The sequence below is a fragment of the Eleutherodactylus coqui genome, chromosome 3 (genome assembly GCF_035609145.1).
Source record: "Eleutherodactylus coqui strain aEleCoq1 chromosome 3, aEleCoq1.hap1, whole genome shotgun sequence".
NCBI classification, from domain to species: domain Eukaryota; kingdom Metazoa; phylum Chordata; class Amphibia; order Anura; family Eleutherodactylidae; genus Eleutherodactylus; species Eleutherodactylus coqui.
In genome coordinates this window covers 140,285,176-140,305,637 of record NC_089839.1, presented here as the reverse complement: position 1 = coordinate 140,305,637, position 20,462 = coordinate 140,285,176, and the positions used below count along the sequence as shown (strand labels likewise).

Below are 20,462 nucleotides of genomic sequence, written 5' to 3'. Positions count from 1 at the left end.
ACCATAAATTAAGTTGGCCTGCATTGAAATGAACGATTATTTATTTTAAAGACCATCATTACATCTAAATACAGCATGAGGGGATCCACTATTTACTATCTACTCCTCCCTGCAAAATGACCCCCACCCCCACAGGTCACAAAGCACATCTAGAACGGTCAGTGGGTACCTGCTGTCCATTGTGTGAATGGCCCATGAAGCTGCTGTAGAGCATATCTCTAAATGCGGTTAAAAGCAGATCAGGAAAGATGGCTGCAGCTATAGTCTTGTACAGACAAGATAGCCGGCCCCCATAGTCATGCACAAACAGAAACCTTCCACCTGGCTTTAATAAATGAAGAAAAACATATAGTATGGTATAAGCTATGCAGCAGCACATCCCCTAAACTCTCTCGACAAGTGCAGCAGGAATGGCCATTCCCAGCTTTGCAGGAACTCCTCCTGCACTAGAACTTCAGGGAGGAGAGGCCAAGGTCCTCCCAGACCTCCTGGGTAGGAATGTGGTTTTGGCATTCTGCACAGTGCTAGGCTGTGAGCAGGAGAGCATGATGGTTTTCATTTTTTGGACTATCCAGCTATCTTGCATAACAAGTGTACACGTTTATATGTAATGTGCATGATTGTTTCCTCTTATTCCATCATGGAGCAGGATAATAGAATGGCAGATTATGCTGTGAGAACCTAGAGGGATCTGGCGGGCTTCTGTCTGCCCTCCAGCACTTTTTGCATACAAAATAGTTCAGCATGCTGCTACATTGTGGCGGTGAGTCCAAAGGGAGCCCAACGCTCAATGGAGAGTAATGGCGTCTGATCACTGATGGTTTTTCTAATGCTTATGTGGTTTTTGCAGGCATAAAACTCTTGAAAATTGCAGCTATTTGGCACTAATGTGCATGGGATTACTTGCTATCAATGTGAGATTAAATTAGTAACCTCGTGTGTGTCACATTAAAGGGAACTTGTTGGCCGTTCTCCCACAACCTCTAAAGAACTACATAGAAGAATTATAGATGCAGGATTTTACGTATACGCTTGTGTGAACCGGCGCTTACTATGAAAGCATATGTAAAATCTGCATTGTATGCGAATGCCTGCGGTCTGGTGGGCAGGACCAGACAGTCTTCTGGCCACAATTTTTGGCCAAAATACACTCTTCCTATATTCACTTAGGGCTTTCATGAGTATTTTGACCCCACAGTCTTTTTTTCAGGAGTTAATGCAATTTAGAGGAGGAAAAATAAAGTTTTATATTTTTGCAAATATGTCATTTTAAAGACAGGATTTTTTTTTATAGAGCACATGAAAATGAGGATTTAGGCTCCAAAATGGAAACCTTTGTGTTCAGAAACATACCAATTATAGCCCTAATCTTATGTCTCTATGAAAAACGGAGCCTTAAAGTAGAGGAGCAGCCGGTGGCTTTCAGAACAGACATTTTGCTTGAAGGTGATTTAGGCCCGATGGCGCACTTGTAGAGCCCTTGAATGGCCAAAACGACAGAGAACCTCTACAGATGGCCCAATTTTGAAAACGAGACCCCTTAATGAATTCATCTAGGGGTATACTGTATATGTTGACCTCCGTTTTTGAATAAATCTCAACAAAGTAGAAGGGAAAAAATACTATTTAATTTTTTTGGCAATTATGTCATTTTAAACAGTTTGTTTGTACAGAATACTTAACCATGAAAAACTTGCACCTCAAAATGGCTCCCCCTGTTTGTCCCGTGGTCAGAAACATACCCATTGTGGCTCTGGAGGGAGTAATCTTTGGATTTCAGGGCGCAACTGAACAAAATTCCAGGCCCACGGGCAGAAAAAAAATTGACTCCCTGGGACTTCTTGTAAATTGGGTATTACAGGGAGCGGTCTGAATAACGCCGGGTTCACATGGCCGTATGTGGAATCAGCTTGTGGAGGCCTGCTGTGGATCTCAGCTGTGAGCCCGGGCCGTAGCTCTGCGCATAACTGCGTACTCTCACAGCATTCATGCGCAGTACAAATTTTTTTTATTTTTTTTAAATTTCCTGCACCGTCAGCCTGTACACAATGGAAATACATATGGGCTGTGGCTATATCTGCGACCATAGATCTAATCCGTATGGGGAGAGTAAACTTTCTTTTTTTTTTTTTTAAACTTTTATGTGATCTGTTATCCATTGGATTACGGCAATTGCGTGACAGTTTAGTGTAAATGCGTGCAAGTGGTAGACTGTCACTAGGTTCATGCTGCTTCCAACTTATCGTACAGTGTAAGAGGGCCCTACATTGTAAATCTGCGATTGTGAAGAAAAAAGCATCACTATATACGATTTTCACACATGATGATCGAATAGTTAAAATAGAAAAAAACGCACTGCACTTGCATGAAAATCAGGTTGGCATGTGACCGACGCCATTTTTGTTCTCCATTGGAAATGGGTGATAGAAAAACCGCAGCATGCCCTAATTTTGCGTGGTTTTGTCAGTTGCACCATCACTGTGACAGAATCACTTGTGCATTACCCCATTAAAAGGCAATTCTTTTCATGTGTGCTTTCCATGCATCTCGCACACGTGAAAACCTCCCATGTAAATGCAGCCTGTGAATCTGATTTTTTTTTCTTTCTATGCTGGTTGTAAGTGAGCGACAAACAAGAAGTAAACTTTGGCTTTGCATTTAGGTGTAAAGATTATCACGCATTTTCCTTTTAAAAAATTTTGCATGATCGTCCCATACAAAGGGCCCTTGAGGGCTTGTTCACACTTGCTTATATCTCAGTTCTGGACTTCCGATTTCCATTTTTGAAGCAGAGCAATTGAAGTAAAGCTGATCAGTTTTTTGCAAACCTATTGAAATCAATAGGGAAACAATGGATTTACTGTGCGCTATTTGTTCCAGTAAAAAAAAACTGAAGCAAATGAAAGTCCTCTTTTTTTTGTTTGTTTTTAAACCCATTGAAATCAATTGGGGAAAAACTGGTCTATTTTTTTTAAGTAATTGAAGTAAAACTGAAAAATCTGAACAGCGAAATTGAAATCCAGAACTGAGATAAGTGTGAACAAGCTGTAAGCCACCAACACATAGCTGCAGCGCTTGTATTGTGGACACCTTGTTGAACTTGCGGGGTCTTCTGCCAACAAATGTACACTGATGGCCTCCTTGAAGGCACCAGGGTGCGGCTGAAGGCCTAAGTAATGGAGCCACTCTTTGGAATGTGCCAATCCCCTCAATAGCCCCCCCTTCCCCTGACATCTTGTGCATGTGACTTCACTCTTCTTTCTCTTCACGGTGCACCAAGGTAAACCCTACAAGGCTTCGTATATGCGTAGCGCCTGCGTCGGGCCATGCGAGTGTATGACCAGACTGGAGAAGTAGAGGGAGAGCGAAGGAGCTTGTGTAGAATTACATTGCTGCTAGAACTGATGATGATGATGGTGGGGGGAAACCTCAATTAAGGGGGATGGGCATGTTCTAAGGAATGACTTGGTGACTAGGGCGGTCTTCAGACTTGTGGTCTGGTGACTCCAAAGATGTCAATGAAGGTAAACTTTCTGACCAATTCAGCTGACTTTTATAATGCATGCTGCAAGTGCCTGAGTGACATGCGGGAGGCTTAGTATGCCGAAACTAGACAGGTTCCTTCTAGACTATTGTGCATGGTAAGAGTCGTAGACTCGGTTACCCCGCTGGACCTCTTCATGCATCTTCATTGGGCCCTGCACCTAAATAAAAGGTCTAGTCTTTGAATTTGTGACTATAGAGGCTGCAGAAGTGAGATGTTTTGGGAAGATACTGAGAAGTTGGCGGCGTTCTTGGCAGATGGAGAAGAAAAGTTATGAGAACATTTCCACCCGTTGTAGTCACTGGATTTATAAAGACTGTCACCTCTGCAACATGTCTGTTACAATCCTTGTATAAGGGTTTGTTCGCATCACCATTAGGGGATTCAGGTTTACTGCTCAGTTAAACCACTTCCCCCCCCCCCCCCCCCAATTCACTATAATGGGGGTCTGTTCTATTTCCAGCGGGCAATCTGACATTTTTCTGGGAATATATAGTATGACATACCGCTGCTTGGAGTGCAAATCTGGCCTGTCTTCTACAAGAAATCAGGGACTGAGGCTCTGAACGGACCCTTGGGGCTGGCTCACACGAGCGTAATTTTACCATACATTACGTGGTGAATGGCGTCTACGAAAGTACATTAATTTTCATTGACCCACTCGCACTAGCTGTTTTTAATTGCATAAAAAAACAACTGCAGCATGTGCTATGTTACTGCGTATTTCGCACGTACGGCCCTATTCTCTATAGGTTGTGTATTAAATGCCGTACATATGCAATACATTATGTGCAGCATTTAATATGTAATGCTAAAACGGCAGGGAATAACAAAAACCAAAGACTAGTCAAACTGCGCATGATGGCATACGTGAGAGACTGCCCTACGCCATGATAGCCGGCCCATAGCGGTAAAATGCTTATAGTTGTGTGAGCCCTTCCTTACCTGTGAGATACTTCTGGCTCCTCTGTACTTGGAACAAACACCTTTTGGCTCGTTCATTCCTTATTCGCTAATGTGAAAAACTGAACAATAAGTTAACAATTTATTTTTATACGAAAAGTGAATTATTCTCATTTGTCATTCAGGTCTCTCGCGTTTAGACCGAATGGTTATCGTTCACTTGTTTTCTCTAAAAGCCCCCCGACTGGTGTAGCGCTGTAGGAATGGCGCAATGCACCAGATGATTTCCTTGTGAATACAAGTATTTACTGGAGTCTCAGGAAACGGATCCTTTGTATTGCGCCGGCGTCTGTTCCGTGCGGTCTGCGTGTAACTGGGGGTATCTGTATCCCGCATGATTGTTGTGTAAAGCAGAACTAGCTGCAGCGCACCACGGAGGGGTCATAGTGTACATTGGCTGGTGGGATTTGCTGTCCGCAGAGTGTCGTGATTAAGCTTCTGGACGGAATAATCCCATCATGTCGTTTATGGGATCTGGTTTAAGCTTTAGTTTTGCAGTCTAATCGCAGATGAGATGGATTATCAGGATGATCTGCTTGTGTTGGATTTTGTGGGCTATAGTACTAAGGAGCGCTGCCTGCTCTTACAGAGGGCTGCCTGCTCTTACAGAGGGCTGCCTGCTCAGTGTTTCCTGCCCCACAAATACAAACTTTTCAGGCAATAAAAAACTTTCCCAAACCTACCTTGGATACCACTTTGTATATTAAAACCTTTAACCTTTATCCATCATTGTAATGTGATGAACCTCCATTAAAGGTTTTCAGAGTTTAGAAAAAAAACCTGATTTATACAAATTCCATAAATGGGGTCTAAGAAGTAAGGAATAATCGCCCATGTCAAATAAAAGTCCAGTTTTTACAATGAGCTGTTGGTAAAGGGGGAAACCAGTAAGACCATATCGTCCACATGGTGGCCACCATCTTGGATTCAAATTCTGTTTTTCTAATGGCAAGGTAAAATATTAATGTCTGAAATAGAAAAATAAGACGTTTTACGATCAATGTACATATTCTAATTTTGTAAGGAAAATAATTGCAATAGGCAGCACAGAGCCCTGCAACTAATATCACTTTATCTGCCTGTGTGCAGGAGGCCTTGCAGCTTATGGAAACCTTTTTTTTTCCACTTTTGGCTGCACTTTCTACAAACGTTTTGCATGTCCTAGAGACAAGTTAAAGGTATCTATCAGTGGCAGTCCTGCTGAGGAGACCCCTGCTGATTGCTAGAAGGAGGGGGCTGCAGTGCTTTCTATAGACCTCTATACAGGCCGTCTTCTGCTACTGAGGCTGTCAAAGCTGCAAAGACAGTCGAGGATGCAAAGTGTGCAGATGAACGCTGCAGCCCCCTTGTTCTAGCAATGAGCGGGACCCTCACTGATCAATACTTGTCAAGTTTAAAATTTAGATAGACCTCTGACCCCTGGGGTATAATGTCAAGGCTCTTTCCATAAACTCCTATTCATGAATGCTCAGAGCCGCCCCCAACTATTGGACGTCTCCAATTTTTCAGTAAAAAAATCTTTTTCTGTAATTGCCATTTTGAATAAGCAAATGGGGTCATGGCACAGTTTTTTATTTTTTTTTTATCCATTGGGTGGAAGGCCTCTAACAGGCTTTTTTTATAGCGTTTAGTGGGCGTTTTTAATGCCAGCTAAACTCTGCTCTAAACCTCCATTTCTCAGACGTGCGTTTTAGCGCAGTATTTATAATCCACAGTAAAATGAACGCTGTATGTTCTGTTGGGCGTTGCATTGCCCATTGAAATAAATGGGGCGCATTAAAGACTTTTTACACGCCATTATTAATGCTGCTTACTATACCACCGGGGGGGGGGGGGGGGATGGTGACGTCAGCGCGTGCTTTGCCCGTAAAGCAGTAAAAACGCAGGCAAGCTCTTGTGTGAGCGGCCTAAGACTCTATTTGGGAGTTTGTCTTAAAAATGTTTAACAGGTGATGCCCCAAAGGTGGAGACTGGCTTCCATATACGCAAACGTTCTGAGAGACGCTACATTCGCCTTTGTAGTTCTGACTGTTAATGACTTTTAGATGGCCTTCATTACAGCTTGTGGCTACTTCCATACAGGCGAGTGTAATATCTGGCCATGAAACCTGACATTGCGCTCATGGACGTGCGATGTCCCTGCGGATGTGAGGCGTTTTTGTGTCAAACGCCTCTTATCACTCCAGTACAGTTGCAATGCTCTAACGTGACTGAAATGTGTTTTCCGTCCAAACCGAAAACAATGGGAGAGGCTTTTCAAGGGAGCACCTAAAGATAAGAAATCACAATATATCCCCCACCCCCACTGCGATGCTGGAAAAAACGGCTCAAGTTTGACGCCAATAAAAAGAATAAGGTTCATATTTGTGCGTCTCGCATCGCACAAATCTCACGTAATTTTCACGGCCGCATGAAAGCGGCCTTAGGTTATGTTTACATGTGGCAGAAACTCTGCAGCAAAATCTGTAGCATTTCTGCAAAAGATATCAATATCCACACCATCCGCCACTTCTGCGCAATCTGACCAGTGGCACTGCGCTCACAGGAGACCGCAGGGTCCTGGTAAAGGAAGCGCTGAGAGCAGACTTTGGGGGTTAGTGTGGTAGCTTCTTAAATCTGCACTGATGGTACCCCAATAGTTGTTAGCTTGCTGTGTGGTATTTTTTTTTTGTGTGTGGTTTCAATAAGATTAGTTTTTGTAACCATTGTAAGTAAACTCATTTTCTTTTTAGCTTTTACAAAATGTCGTTAATTCGTAAAATGATAAAATGTACAAATTTTATTCCGAGATTGCCCCTTCATTGAAGTCATCACTGGCCTCCACTGCTGGTGGGACTAACAGCACAACCCTTATCTGGGCTATAAATGCCTTAAAAGGATTGTCTGACTGTGGCTGAGGGGTCTGGATGACGGGTAAAACCTCTTGTGAGAAGCCCTTTTAAGATGCGGCGACCCCCCATGTTTACCGTTTTGGATAACTTGACATTTTTGTATTTAATTAATCAATGTTTACACTTATTAGCCGTAACATTAAAACCAATGATAGGTGACGCGCGTAACATTGATTCTTGATGTAATCGAGTTGGATACATTGGGCAGCAAGTAAACCGTTGGTGTGGAAGCATGAAAAAATGGTGATCCTTTTTTAAAGGATCTGCAAACTGGCATCTCTTGTGGGATGTTTCCAGTGTGTGTTGGGTGGTGTCCACCAAAGACCAACTAGAGAACTGGTGAGTGAAGCTTGATGTCTGGGGACAGAAGGCTAGGCATCTAGTCTGATGCCATGGTTGTAGTTGCTGAAGAACAACCTGTCTGAACACAAGCCCTACAGTGGGACCCTTGCATCTACCGTGGCGCAATGAAAGAAGGAAGCCTGGTCTAAATCACTGTCATTTACATGGACGTTTTGACCAAATAACCCCTTCCAATTATAGATCAATAGTAGTGCTTTCTTTCAGCAAGATAACTTGTGGGGAATAAGACCTTCAGGAGCATAAGCATGTAAGGGGTTCAAATTCTTCAGGTCTTGTTCCCATCAAGCATCTTTGGGATGTGCAATTAATACCCGACTGATTCACAGAAGCTCCGGCCAACAACATTAGGCCAGTCTCACAGGCGTTTGAAAAAGCAGTTCCAAATGCTGTAAAATGCTGCGTTTTTACAAACGCACCTCAGCATTGCAATGGGTGATGATGTGTGTTAAAAAGCACTGCAACACACTAAAATAGAATTTAGACAGTGCTAAAATACTCAGCTGAGAAGCCCTATTGAAATCAATGGAGGCTCAGTACAGCGGTTTTAGCAAGTGCTTCAAAAGCCCGCTAAAATGCTGTTATAAACTCCTGTGAGTGCGGCCTTAAGGCGTAACTAACTTTTCAGACAACATCAGCTTAACTAATAGGCTGTGTCTCAACGTTAATCTTGCAATATACTTTCATTAGTTTTTTTTTTTTTTACCACCTCTGCAATCCACTGATGGTTTAGGCATTTCCCTAGCAACTGGGACAATTCTTCTCTTTGCTCTGGCGGAGGGCCTGCCTTCACAGGCTCAGCTACTTTGCACTTGCACAGCTCTCCGACCTGCAGTCAGTGTGTACACAATCTCTGCCTCTCCTAACCTGCTATGTGCACTGCACTTTGTAGGCATTATCTCCAATTTGCTGTGGCTAAACTGGCACGTTTCTTACTGGATTGATCTTCGCTCATTTACTAGGTTTTATGTGCTCTGCATGGTTACAGTAGAATTTGTCTGAAAAGTTAGTATGCTTTAAAGGATCCGCTAACTTATTGGTGCCAGATGACACAGGATACCTTTAGAAGTCATGTGAAGCTCATGCCTTGACAGATCAGAGTGTTTTGGTAGCACAAGGGGACCTAAGCCGTTCTAGGCAGATGGTTCTAATATGACTGACCGTGTATGCTTGCCTTCAACCAGTTTTCCTCCAGATCTTTTGTATGTTAGTGCATATACTTAAGCATATTCATAAATATCCGCCAATTGCAAATGTCTGCTTTCGAATTGGATTTTACGCTGTGCTCTTAAATGTGAACTGTGGACACTGAGATCGCCTTTCTAGCTTTGTTTAATTCCCTTCGTTCTGAAATATTGATGTGCCTGCTAAAGGATTTATGAAGGAAAGGGAGGGCGGTTATAGTTTCAGTTTGTCATGTGCAATACGAGAATAAAAACTAGTTTCCAAGTAGCCATGTGGCTAGTATCTTATCTAATACTTTATTCAGGGCATTGTACAAGTGAAGATGGGTTTACGTACATAATATGAAGCAAAGTATGATAAATAAAACTAAATAAATTATCTACTTGGGAGAGAGCGCCCCTTGAAGGCTTACAGTTGACACTGCAAGGGTAGAAGTTGCGGGTTTTCAGGGTACTTAGGAGGAGGGGTTGTAACCTTTTTATTCGAAGAACTTATTTTGAACGCCTATTAAATGTGCCCTAATCATGTTATGCACTATGAAATGTGTGGACCCCAATAGACAGCTCAAAAATAAGGGAACAGCTGAGCATCACTGTAGAACCCTGAGGGCTTTTTAATAAGATCTGGTTGCACCATTAGTCCTGCTCATCCCAAGATGGCACATCCATACATGCGATCCTAAGGTGCTTTGAGGAGTCTCAAAAGCATGGTGCAGGATGAGCAGATAACAGGACATGGGCCATAGAAGGGCATAAATCTAGTATCCTGCATGGTATCTGCTCCTTTGTGCAAGGAGAGATTGCAAGAACCCTCCAAATTGATCTCCAGTGGGCTACTGGTTAGCATGTTTCTGACAACTGTCAATCCATGAGGCCCCAATGTCCTGGAGAGACCTGTGCTCACAGCCCAGCACTATGGAGATTGATTGACATTCGCCAGGGAACACCAGAATTGGCAGCTCTGCAATTGGTGCCCTCTTCTGACAAATGAGCAGTCTCTCTGAGCACACTTGACAGACGGGAGTCTGAAACAGTAGCATGACTGGTTTGGTGTCGTTGGTCTGTGGAGGCATAATCTTGGAGGGTCACAGAAGCCTCCATGATGGTCAACGGTACCCTGACAGCTTGGCTCTGAGGGTCTCTTCCCAGTCCTTTTTTTTTTTTTTGTCTTACACTCACAGGGTTGTGGGGAATTCCCATGTAAAATTCCGTTTCATACCAGCGCAAGTTGGGATAAATCAAAATAGATTTGTTACACACACTTCAAACACTTACCACATCACCATACTTGTCTTACCTGCCAGTTTCATCAATTATGTATTTTGTCAGTTATGAGGTCAAAAATTTCTCAAACTACAAAACTCTTTCCTGAAACTGTTAAGAAACCTTTTATACAGGCCATAAGAATATTCGGCTTTCTTTCTGAAGTGGCTCATTTCCAAATGTAACTTGAAATTTTTGTTCCAGTTTTACTGGAAAACATGTTAAATCTACATCTTACAAAGATGCCTTGCAGATCTTAATTCACCACAGAAACATCTGGTGGTATGATCAAATTAGAGTTTTCTGTTACCTTCAAAAAATTGGGCCCCCTGTATTTCTTGAACCCATGACCTGATGTATCTGAAAATTGAGTTTCCACACTCCCATGTATTCTAGTAACTAACAAACGAGCAAACCTTCATAAAAATCTGAGATGGCCAAGAATTACCACATGGGTAACTTTTGTCCTGGAATGACTCCATCTGAATACAACAACTTTTTGGTTGGTTCGTATTCAGTCTGTAAAAAACTATGGACAGCACAGAGATGGGAGAAACTCCTGTGTGAGCCTTCGGACACAAGGAGCTATGTCGCTACAAGTCTGCAAACTTCAGTACAATCTATAATAGCTGAGCCTCTAGTCTTCGTAAAATTACTAACTGCGTTAACGGAAGGCCACAATGTGGTGCTACAGCTGCCTACAACTACTTGGTATAATAGTTAGCAGAACTACTTAGAAATTCTACTGCTTAACAACTTTAACTTTGATCTCTTCACAGGGTAACCAGGAGCCAACAGCCACTCCTGAGACAATGGTTCAACCTTTTGCTGCTATTCCCTTCCCGCCACCACCGCAGAATGGTCTGTCCACAGAATACGGCAGTCAGCATGCACAAGAGTATGCCGCGTCTTCTACTGACCATGGACTTCCACTTTATGGAGGGGGGCAAGGTCATGCAGAGCATAATGCCCCCGCTACAAGCACGGCGAATACATCCAGTACGGTGCGTGTTCTGTTCCACTCTATTGCACAACTTTATACGCTACTAACTCCATTCTTGCTACGTAGTTTTCCCTACCGCTTTATTACCGTTAATTTCTTTGTGCTTTTGTCATTTATTTACCAATTTATCCACCCTACCCCACCTGTTCCCGCCACAATTTTAATCTTCCTTTCTCATGTGTTGTGTAAAGTGGCTGTCAGATGTTGCAGAAGAAATCCTTCGTCCTTTGCCGCACAGTGACAGCTTTTTTTCTGTGACCGTTCTAAAGTGTGCAGTAACTCCCAACACTTACATCTAGTCTGTCTCCTGCATTGGACATTGTGCCACTGACTGGGCGAGAGCTGGTGCATGCAATGTGCATTATCTAGCCCTGGAGCCTGGTGGACAGTGGCACGCTCTCTCCTAGGGCAGTGACCAGTCTAGTCAGTGAGACTCTTCCCTATATACTTGGAGATGCACTTTAACACGTTTGAAGACACAGTTGCTTCATGGAGGTTTGGAGTTTGTATGAAGGGGCATCGGGAGTTAATACAGCTCCATACAGTGAGGGTGACAGCTGTTAACCCTTAAAGAGGTGAGGAAAAAACAAACGGGGGAAGAAGGGGCTGTGTCCTTGAGGGGTAAAACAGTGTTTCACATGAAATTCCGAAATCATTGAACACTATATATCTCAACCTATGCTGCCATTAAATAGTTTAGCATATGGCAGTTTGGCATTAAAGTGGTTTCCTAGCTCTTAGAGGGGTCCTGTATCTAAAATATATATATACTTTCCTATTCTTTGCATTCTGCTTCCTGCACTAGTGATGTAGCGCTCACTGTCTGTCTAGCAGGGAATGCCGAATCTACGGCAGCCTGCTTTTGCTTGTAGACCCGGGTTATTTCTGCAGCTGCGCATGCGCGGTGTCTATATAAACACTAGCGGCAAGACACTGCACATGCGCCTGCACGATAAAGCAGGCTGCCGAGGATTTGGCATTCACTGCCCTGCGGGAAGCAAACTGTAGCGATTGGATGCTACATAAGAGGAAGAAGAGGATCTGGCCAGCTTGCGGTGAGGTGACCTGGGGGACTGGAGAAGCCAGGAGAAGATCGGGTAAGAAGACTGGGGAGGAATAGGTTTCTTTTTTTGGCAGAACCCCTTTAAACTGATTGCATATTGGGGTATGCTATCCCTTTCTGATTGGTGGGTCTCTGCAGTCGAAAGTCATATGCTAGAAAGTGACAGCATGTTAATTTTGATATGGCATAACTTTGAGATGGGGCAATCCCTTGAAACTTCTATATTTTCAATTTTTATTCAGTTCTAGTAAATATTAAATTGGAATGGTCAGTGCTAAAGAGAAACTTGGATAGCTCTCCCTTTGGCAGACTAGCGATGTCCATGGTAACCTTGAAGCGCTAATGTTGCTACCATCGATTTGTTGAACAACCATTTGAGATCGCCACCCATCTGCATAGTAGTGTGTCTAGAGCGATTATATTTAAAAAAAGAAAAGAACTATAATCTTGGACAGTTATGAAGAATCTCCTAATATTTTTGGTTATGCTCTGCTCTGCATTTCCCCCACCGGCAGACTCGGACCTCTGCTTTTGATGTGGTGTTTGCAGGTTGTGGCATCACGTACATAATCGTAGAGCTCAGCGATCAAGCGCTGGGCTCTGACTGTCTACAGCAGGCTGTGATGTCCCATACAAAGGCTGCTGCAGCTTATCGCTGAGCACTGCTTGGCTGCAGCAGCCTGTGACTGTGTTGCTAAATGTAGCTTAGCTCTTGGTTTGTCTTTCTTTTTCTTTTCATGCTAGCAGACAGATGGAGCTCAGTCAGAAGCGCAGCAGCCACAAACGCAAAGCAATGACAACACCGAGACAAAACCAACCCCAAAAAGACTTCATGTCTCCAACATACCGTTTCGTTTTCGAGACCCTGATCTACGTCAAATGTTTGGGGTAAGTAATCGGTATAATACTGCTACTAAAGTGATTAGAGAGCTTTGCATTAGTCAAATACTTCTAAACCTTGTACTTTAACCCCTTAAGGACTAGGCAGTTTTTTTTTTTTAACCTAAAGGACCAGACACTTTTTAGGGTTTTTACCCAAGTGGTGGTTTTACTGCCCTATTTTTTACTCCTTCAGGTACCAAAATTAATTTTGCTTCACCCCCCCCCCCCCCTTCAGCCCCCCAAGTCATATAGGCCTATATTTTTACATCTTTCTTCACTGACTTTTTTTTTGCTTTTATTGGGGGTAAATGTTTTTTTTTAATTAGTACATTTACGCTAGAATAAAGCAAGGGAATGGGTTTCTCATTTTGCTTTGGCCGTTTTAATATATACCATCTATAGTTTTGAATTACAGGGCGCATGCAGCGACTGGTTTGGTTTCACACTTTTCCACTGTAGTTGGGGCATCCATGGGAGCTGCAGTTACAGGCAAAAACTTCCACCAGTAGTGACAATAGTCACTGGCAGAGCTGATCAGGGTCTGCTAGGACCCTGGAGCTCTGCTGTAACAGGGGGACCAGACTGTCACATGCTCACTGGCTGACGTAGTGGAAGTAACACTTTCACTTCTCCCTTCTCCTTCGGGTTCTCAGCTGAGGACCCGACCTGACCTGCTTTAATCCTGCGCAGAATTAAAGCCCAGAATGGAGCGCCATAAATTTACAGTGCTTGGTCCTTGGGGGGTAAAATTGTGATGTTTTAAAGGTGAAAAACTTATTTAATCCTGTTTTGTTTTCTGCAGCAATTTGGCAAAATTCTTGATGTAGAAATAATTTTTAACGAAAGAGGCTCAAAGGTAAGTTAAAACGAATTTCAGTTGTTTCAACTTGAATAGATCAGATGCTAAATTTATTGTGTTGTAAATATTCTCAGATACTCCAAATATTTATTTATCTTTTTCCTCCTTTCATGTGTTTGCATCTAAGCCCTCTTGCTACTAAACCACCATTTAAAAATACAAAAACCAGTAGTTTAGATTTTGCTGTGTATAAAAACCACAGAGTAACACAAATAATAAAGCAGAGCAAGCTATTCCCCACTACCCAAACTTAACATTTCTGGGTGTTTTTTCCTTTTACATCCTACTTTCCCTTCACCAGATTCAGTTCTTTATGTAAACTGGGACAGGATGCAGGCAAAGTGATAGAAAAAATACTGAACATTATGTAGGTTACATCTGGTTAAACAATTGTAACCTAATCTATTTCTTTCCACATCTGGTTCAGTTTAACACATTTCGCATTCATAATGCTATTCCCGTTTTCCTGTTGGAATTGTGTCAGGAGTACAAATGTAATACGTGGCAGTATAATCTGTTCCATGTTCTGAGACTGAAACGTAGAAAGCTAAAATATGAATGTTCCTTGTGCACACAGTTACAATCGAAAATCTTCAACCCCCATTGCAAACTAGGATGTTTTGCCAAATTTACAAACTTTCAGCTGTTTGCAAAAAATCAAAACAAGAAGAATTTTTAATTAGCTCAAAACTAATGACAAATGGTTTCTCTAAATTCAACACTGACACTTAATGACTACTGCAGTTTTACAATTCAACCCCCAGAATAGGATCCCTCAGAGGACGTATTTGCAAAATCGGGTGGTGTCTCAAGCAGACTTGATGAAACTAATCAAGGCCTTCATTAGTTGTATCAGGCATGCTTGAGATGAAACACATTAAATACCTGGACAGGCTAGTGCTTTAACTGAGACACTTGACTGCATGTTGGCCATATTTCTAAGTCAAGAGTGGTCCAAAAAGTTAAAACCACTTTCTGGTTTCAGAACAAAGCTTTTCTGGACCTGGGCGTGCATATTTATTTACTCTTCAGCTCAGTACTAGCAACCAGTCGGGTTGAATCAGAAAACCCAAACAACCAATCAGGTTGCTGGAATTGCTCCATAGTACTGAGCTGAAGAGTAAAAGGCTAATATCTGTAGTTCTTCTCTGCCTTCTCTCCAATCTGTTAATTTCAGTCCTTTGTCCATTCATGATAGCTGCAGTAATTTTCTAACTACCTAACGTGCACTACTGATTAGTCAGTGCTAATCACTTGAGCAACTCTGGCCAATAAGAGCATGTATGGTGCATTGGTGATCTAAAACTACTAATGCTGCGTGGATGATTAAGTAACTTGAAGTTTGCGTTGGCTGTCTTGGACAGCCTGTGAAAGCTACGGATCAGAGTGATGAAGAACTATGGGAAATATACCCCCTTCGGTTCCAGGATAGATTTGTCTTAAATCAGTGTCTCTCTAAGAGAACATATCATTGCCTTGCATCAGCAAGGAAGGAGATGCAGAAAGCTAACACAAGCACTGAATGTTCCTAGAAATACAATGGGAAGCCTAGTTCACAAGTTCAAATTTAAGGGAACCGTGGCAACACTACCTGTATATAGCAGAAAGAGGAAGCTGTTACCGGCTGTCACCAGATTCTTGAGGAGGCAGGTGGCCAAAAACCCCTAAGTGACTCTGCTACATCAAATCTTGCTGCAGGTCTTTTCAGAGGTTTCCATTTGTACTGTAAAATGCACACTAAATGCTGAAGATCTTCATGTCTGAATTAAAAACACCTACTGACCCAGAATGCTCAAACATGCTGAAAAAAGATACAAAGAAGCTGCAGAATTTGGGGGGTTTTGTGGTTTTATGGCACAATGAAATAAAACAAACTTTTTGAGCCCATAGGATCAATTGTATGACTGGAGAAAGAGGAATAAGGCCTATGTAGGAAAGACCTCTCCTACAGTGAAGCATGGTGATAGGTCAGTGATGCTCTGGGGTTGCTTTGCTTCCCCTGGCAATAAATGCCTCTTATCCTCTTCCAATCAGGTATTGGTAAATCCTAAATAAAGATTGGATGTCGTTAGACCCTCTAAAAAAAAAACCAAAAAACCCCTGAAAGATTCTGGAGTAACTGTCAGTTGGCTGACTTGAACTCCAAACCCAAGAATAGTGGTGAACTGAAGCAATTGCCCAAACTAGTGTCTGGCTATACAGCATGTTTACAGCAGGTCATAATAAAATGGTGCTCTAGTAAGGATCCATGCCACGAAGGGGACGAGCAATTCTAAAACAGCGGTCATTAAAAGTTTTTTTTTTTTTTTTCTTTTTCTTTTTTTGTTCAATTTAGCCGTGTTAAGCTACTTAGTTTTGCAAACTGCTGAAAGTTAATTTGACAAGTCCTAATTTTGGAATTGGGGTGGAATAATTTTGATTTCAATTGAAAACTAGAATGGTGGAGCTGGAAGGGACCTCCAGAGTCATCTGGCCCAACCCCCTGCTCTGGGGGCTAGCTTTTTGCTCATATAATAGCTGAGATTACTAATTACTGGGTGCACATTGCTTCTCTCAGTTGGCATAAGATAATGGGCATTAAGACACCTTCCAGAAAATAAGTTAAAATGTTCTTGAGTGGTTTTAATCTGCAGTTTTTAATAAAGAACGCCATCCTCACTAGACCTGACAGATTAGATGTTTTATGTCTAGATTATCCTAAATCTTGCACATTAATCCCACACGTTTTACTCGAAGCAGTAAAGTTTAACCTTTTCTCTAAACTACAAACTTATCTTTGCTTTAAAGCCTTGCCATTTCTTTGTAAATTGCTGCTAATCATGCTTTTGTCCTTAGTAGGAAGCCTATACATAATTTACATTTCTGATTTAGATATCTATAGGGTACAGATGTAGCTAAATGTAATGTATTTTAATGCAACAAAAGCCATTGTAAAGCAAATGAAGCTATAAAACTGGCAGTTAGAATGCATTAAAGGTCAAGTTAAACTTTGCTACATCTGTATGTGTGCATCTTCTGCATATACATGTTTAGATGCTGTGCTCACACCTAACAGCTAGTAACTGCCATGCATTCCTCTGCTGACCAGTTACTTGGAGTTCAGCAGTCAACCCAGAAAATTGCACTGTGTAGAATTGAGAGGTTTGTTTATTTGTAACCGTGAATTGCAGATTCAGCTAAACAGTTTCAAAAGATATCGCAAGCAAGCTGCCTGGTCTGTGGTGTGCGTGGTTTTATTTTTCCGTCTACGGATTGAGCCATCTCCTCGCTGCATTTTTGGCCTTCATTTAAAGTTTGCGCTGGAAAAAAACCACCCGACTTCTGTCTAATGCACAGGTCATGAGCTGTTCAATAGCATTTTTTTATGTCTTAAGGAATACTGAGATGCTATTATGGCCTATGGGAGATGGATGCCAATTCCAGGTGTCGGTCACCCATAGGTTGTAATTTTATCCAGATAATGCATGAGAAGCCACTGAAAAGCTCCTAATGTGTGCTTATGGATCCTACTATGTGTAGTTGCCCCCCCCTCCATCTGCTATATACTAACACTTACTGGCCAGGAGGAGGATGCCCTATTTTCTCATCAGCCTGAGTGATGGACCCCTATAGACACATTTGGTCTACCTTGGGACCCTCCTGGTGTACATGCTAAACAAAAAGTGCAAGCTGCTCACGGTGCTTTATTTTTTTTTTTAATTTATTTTAACATGTCTCAAAACTCTATGCCAGATCAGTAAATATGCTAATTGATGACTACATGTGTTCTTTTATAGTAATCGTCTGTACAGGTAATTATGTCTTCCATTATTGGATGCCTACAGCCAACTTCTTGACTCATTTACAATTTGTTAACCTTACAGGTTGTTAATATTTTTATATATTTTTTTTAAGTGAAATCGCTGATATTTGCATTACTAGGCTTGTTTCTAATAATAGCTACTTCAGTTACTTTTATACACCCCTCCCCTGTCCAAGTGAAGTTTTGTTTGCGAAATCTTTTGAAATGGATATAAGTGATTTTGTACAATTTTGTGCTTGTGTTTTTTGTTTTTTTTTTGCTTTTTTTTTTTTTTATAACATTTTGTATTCTGAACAGTCCTTAGGAAGCGGAAAATCCTTCTCGGTTATAAATTAACATTTACAGTTTCATGGTAAATTTTTACTTTTTCAGACAGGGCAAATATATGCCTCTTCCAATCTTTTTCTTTCTACCCTTTTTCTGATTTATATTTTGTACCTTTTTTTTCTTTTATTGGCCTTAAAAGTCTGATTCACAATCATGTTTTTAGCTGACTTGGCAATGACAATGGTGTTTTGGTTATAAACCAACAAGTAATACTGCAATGATATAACATGCATCCCACGAGTTCAAGTACAATTCCCGATAACTAATTTCAAAACTATGCCATATATACTTTTTACTGCATGTAATGGGGATGCAGAGAAACTACCAGTTAATTTTTTAGTGCATTACCGGTGTTCGTAATTTTTTTTTTTTTACACATTGTTGTTCCATGTGTTATGGTTAAACCTTTAAGAGCAAGTGACATTACTTATTAATTGCGTGTCTCTTACAACTTGCTTATCGCACATAGTGTTATGCAGATAAGCCTTAACTTACCAAAGGCTCATTTTACAGCACTGCCTAGAGTGACTGTGCTTGTGCATTGGGCAGACCTGGTTCTCTGGAAACTCTTCATACATTAACTTGTACTTATAAGGAAAGGGAAAAAAGGGTCTTGGGTTTTGTTTTTTTGTTTTTTTGAATTTAGTAAAAACAGTTTAAAATTTTTGGGCATTAATTTTGTTTCTGAAGACTTGTAACCAATGTTTCCAGAAACTGGTTGAATTCAATGGGTTTATCTGTATGTCTAGTTGCCATCTTATCATTTGCATGATAAGTGTACCTAAAAGCCTGTTGAGAATACTCCGAAATTCTGTTGGATGAGGTTTTTGAAGAGGAGGCAGAGTGCTTAAACTAGTTCATTAATGAAGGGGGTACAACATTGCTCTATTTCCTGTTCAGTTTCCCTTCCCCTCACCCCCCCCCCCTTCCTTTCATATATGAGAGTTTGACAAGAAAATTTAAAGAGAAAAAGCTATAGAGGATTGAGCAGAAAATTACTAGAGTACCTAATATTACACATAATAGCAAAGTAGGTATTTAAAATAAATGAATAATTAAAACCTCGTTTGTTGTTTTCTCAAACAAGATCCAGCAATGGAGGCCATCTTGCCAGATGCCCCTAAATTCATATTCAGAAAGGCTAAAGCGATAGGTAACTGTGGCCACTACTATCAAATTGTACCACTTGGTAATTAGTTTTTCTGCTCCTCTTCACTGGATTTGTAACATGTGGCAGATTTTCTAGTTGCACATGTAGAATGAGAAAGCATATACAACTAGTGACCAACCTAACAAAATATCACCACTAATTACCTGCCGATCTAAGGGACTTATGTATTGTATTCTCTGTAGCTGTGGCAATTGTGCGCTGCGCTACAAGGCTGCAATATGAAACTAAGTCAACATTTCCCAATTTGTTTTGGGAGGGGGGGGGGCATCCCTTCTCAAAGCATTTTGTGGTAGGTCGTTAAGGTGTAAAGGCCCATTTAAACGGGACGAGTGTTGGGCATGGTTTGCCAGACATTCGTGCCGTATAATTGGGTCTTTACATTCTTTGGATTAATAGTGAACCCTGAGGGTTGGAGGAAAGGAGATTATAATAATGTCTAAGGCAGAAACCAGATCATTATATCATTTAGATAACTTAGCCCCTTGAGGTTTTAAGGGGGTTGCCCAGTTGGTGGACAACACTTCTGCAATAGCTCCAACTGCCCTAAAAATAACAGAGCGGTACTTGGTCATCCTCTGCTGCGAGGATCTGACTATGTTGCCATGCCATCCTTCCATTGATTGTTGCAGAAGATATCAGCAGAAGTCAACTTAGTGCTGCAGCCAATCAGAGGCTGCAGTGTCTGTTTTGAACCCCTGGCAGCATAGCGCCCAAGATGTGAACACTGATGTCTGGAGAGCAGGCGGTGACGCTGCAGCCTCTGATTTACTGCAGGGGTCAGGTGACCTCCACTAATGTTGTCTTCCACAACAATCTCAAGGGGTGTGATAACCTCACAGGAGGGGTAAGTAGTAATCTGCTTCTTTTAAGGCAATTGAAGCTATAACAGAAATGTTGTCCAGTAACCAGACAACCAGTTTAAATTTAACGTTTTGCCTCTTGCCTATAAGTCTTTGTCTTTGCCTATACGTTATTAACCCCTTCCCGCTACAGGATGTAAATGTACATCCTGGCAGAGATGTGCTTGCCGCAACAGGACATACATTTACGGCCTGGGGATAGTGCGAGATCATAAGAGATCCCGCTTTATCTGGCAGCAGCCGGCTGTCACTGATAGCCGGGCTCCCGCTGCAACAGCGGGGGTGCATCA

At 41.7% G+C, this 20,462-nt stretch overlaps 1 protein-coding gene across 9 annotated transcripts in view; it reads left to right on the top strand.

The window, feature by feature from the left end:
• RBFOX2 (RNA binding fox-1 homolog 2) overlaps positions 1–20,462 on the top strand; it is a 242,997-nt gene that overhangs the window by 68,401 nt on the left and 154,134 nt on the right. For 7 of the 9 annotated variants that reach the window (XM_066596171.1, XM_066596170.1, XM_066596164.1 and 4 more), the window contains exons 2-4: positions 10,985–11,209; positions 13,016–13,159; positions 13,956–14,009. In XM_066596171.1, the coding sequence (XP_066452268.1) occupies positions 10,985–11,209; positions 13,016–13,159; positions 13,956–14,009 (423 nt within the window). The remainder of the gene's footprint in view (positions 1–10,984; positions 11,210–13,015; positions 13,160–13,955; positions 14,010–20,462) is intronic. The other 2 variants (XM_066596167.1, XM_066596168.1) reach the window with 1 other exon arrangement.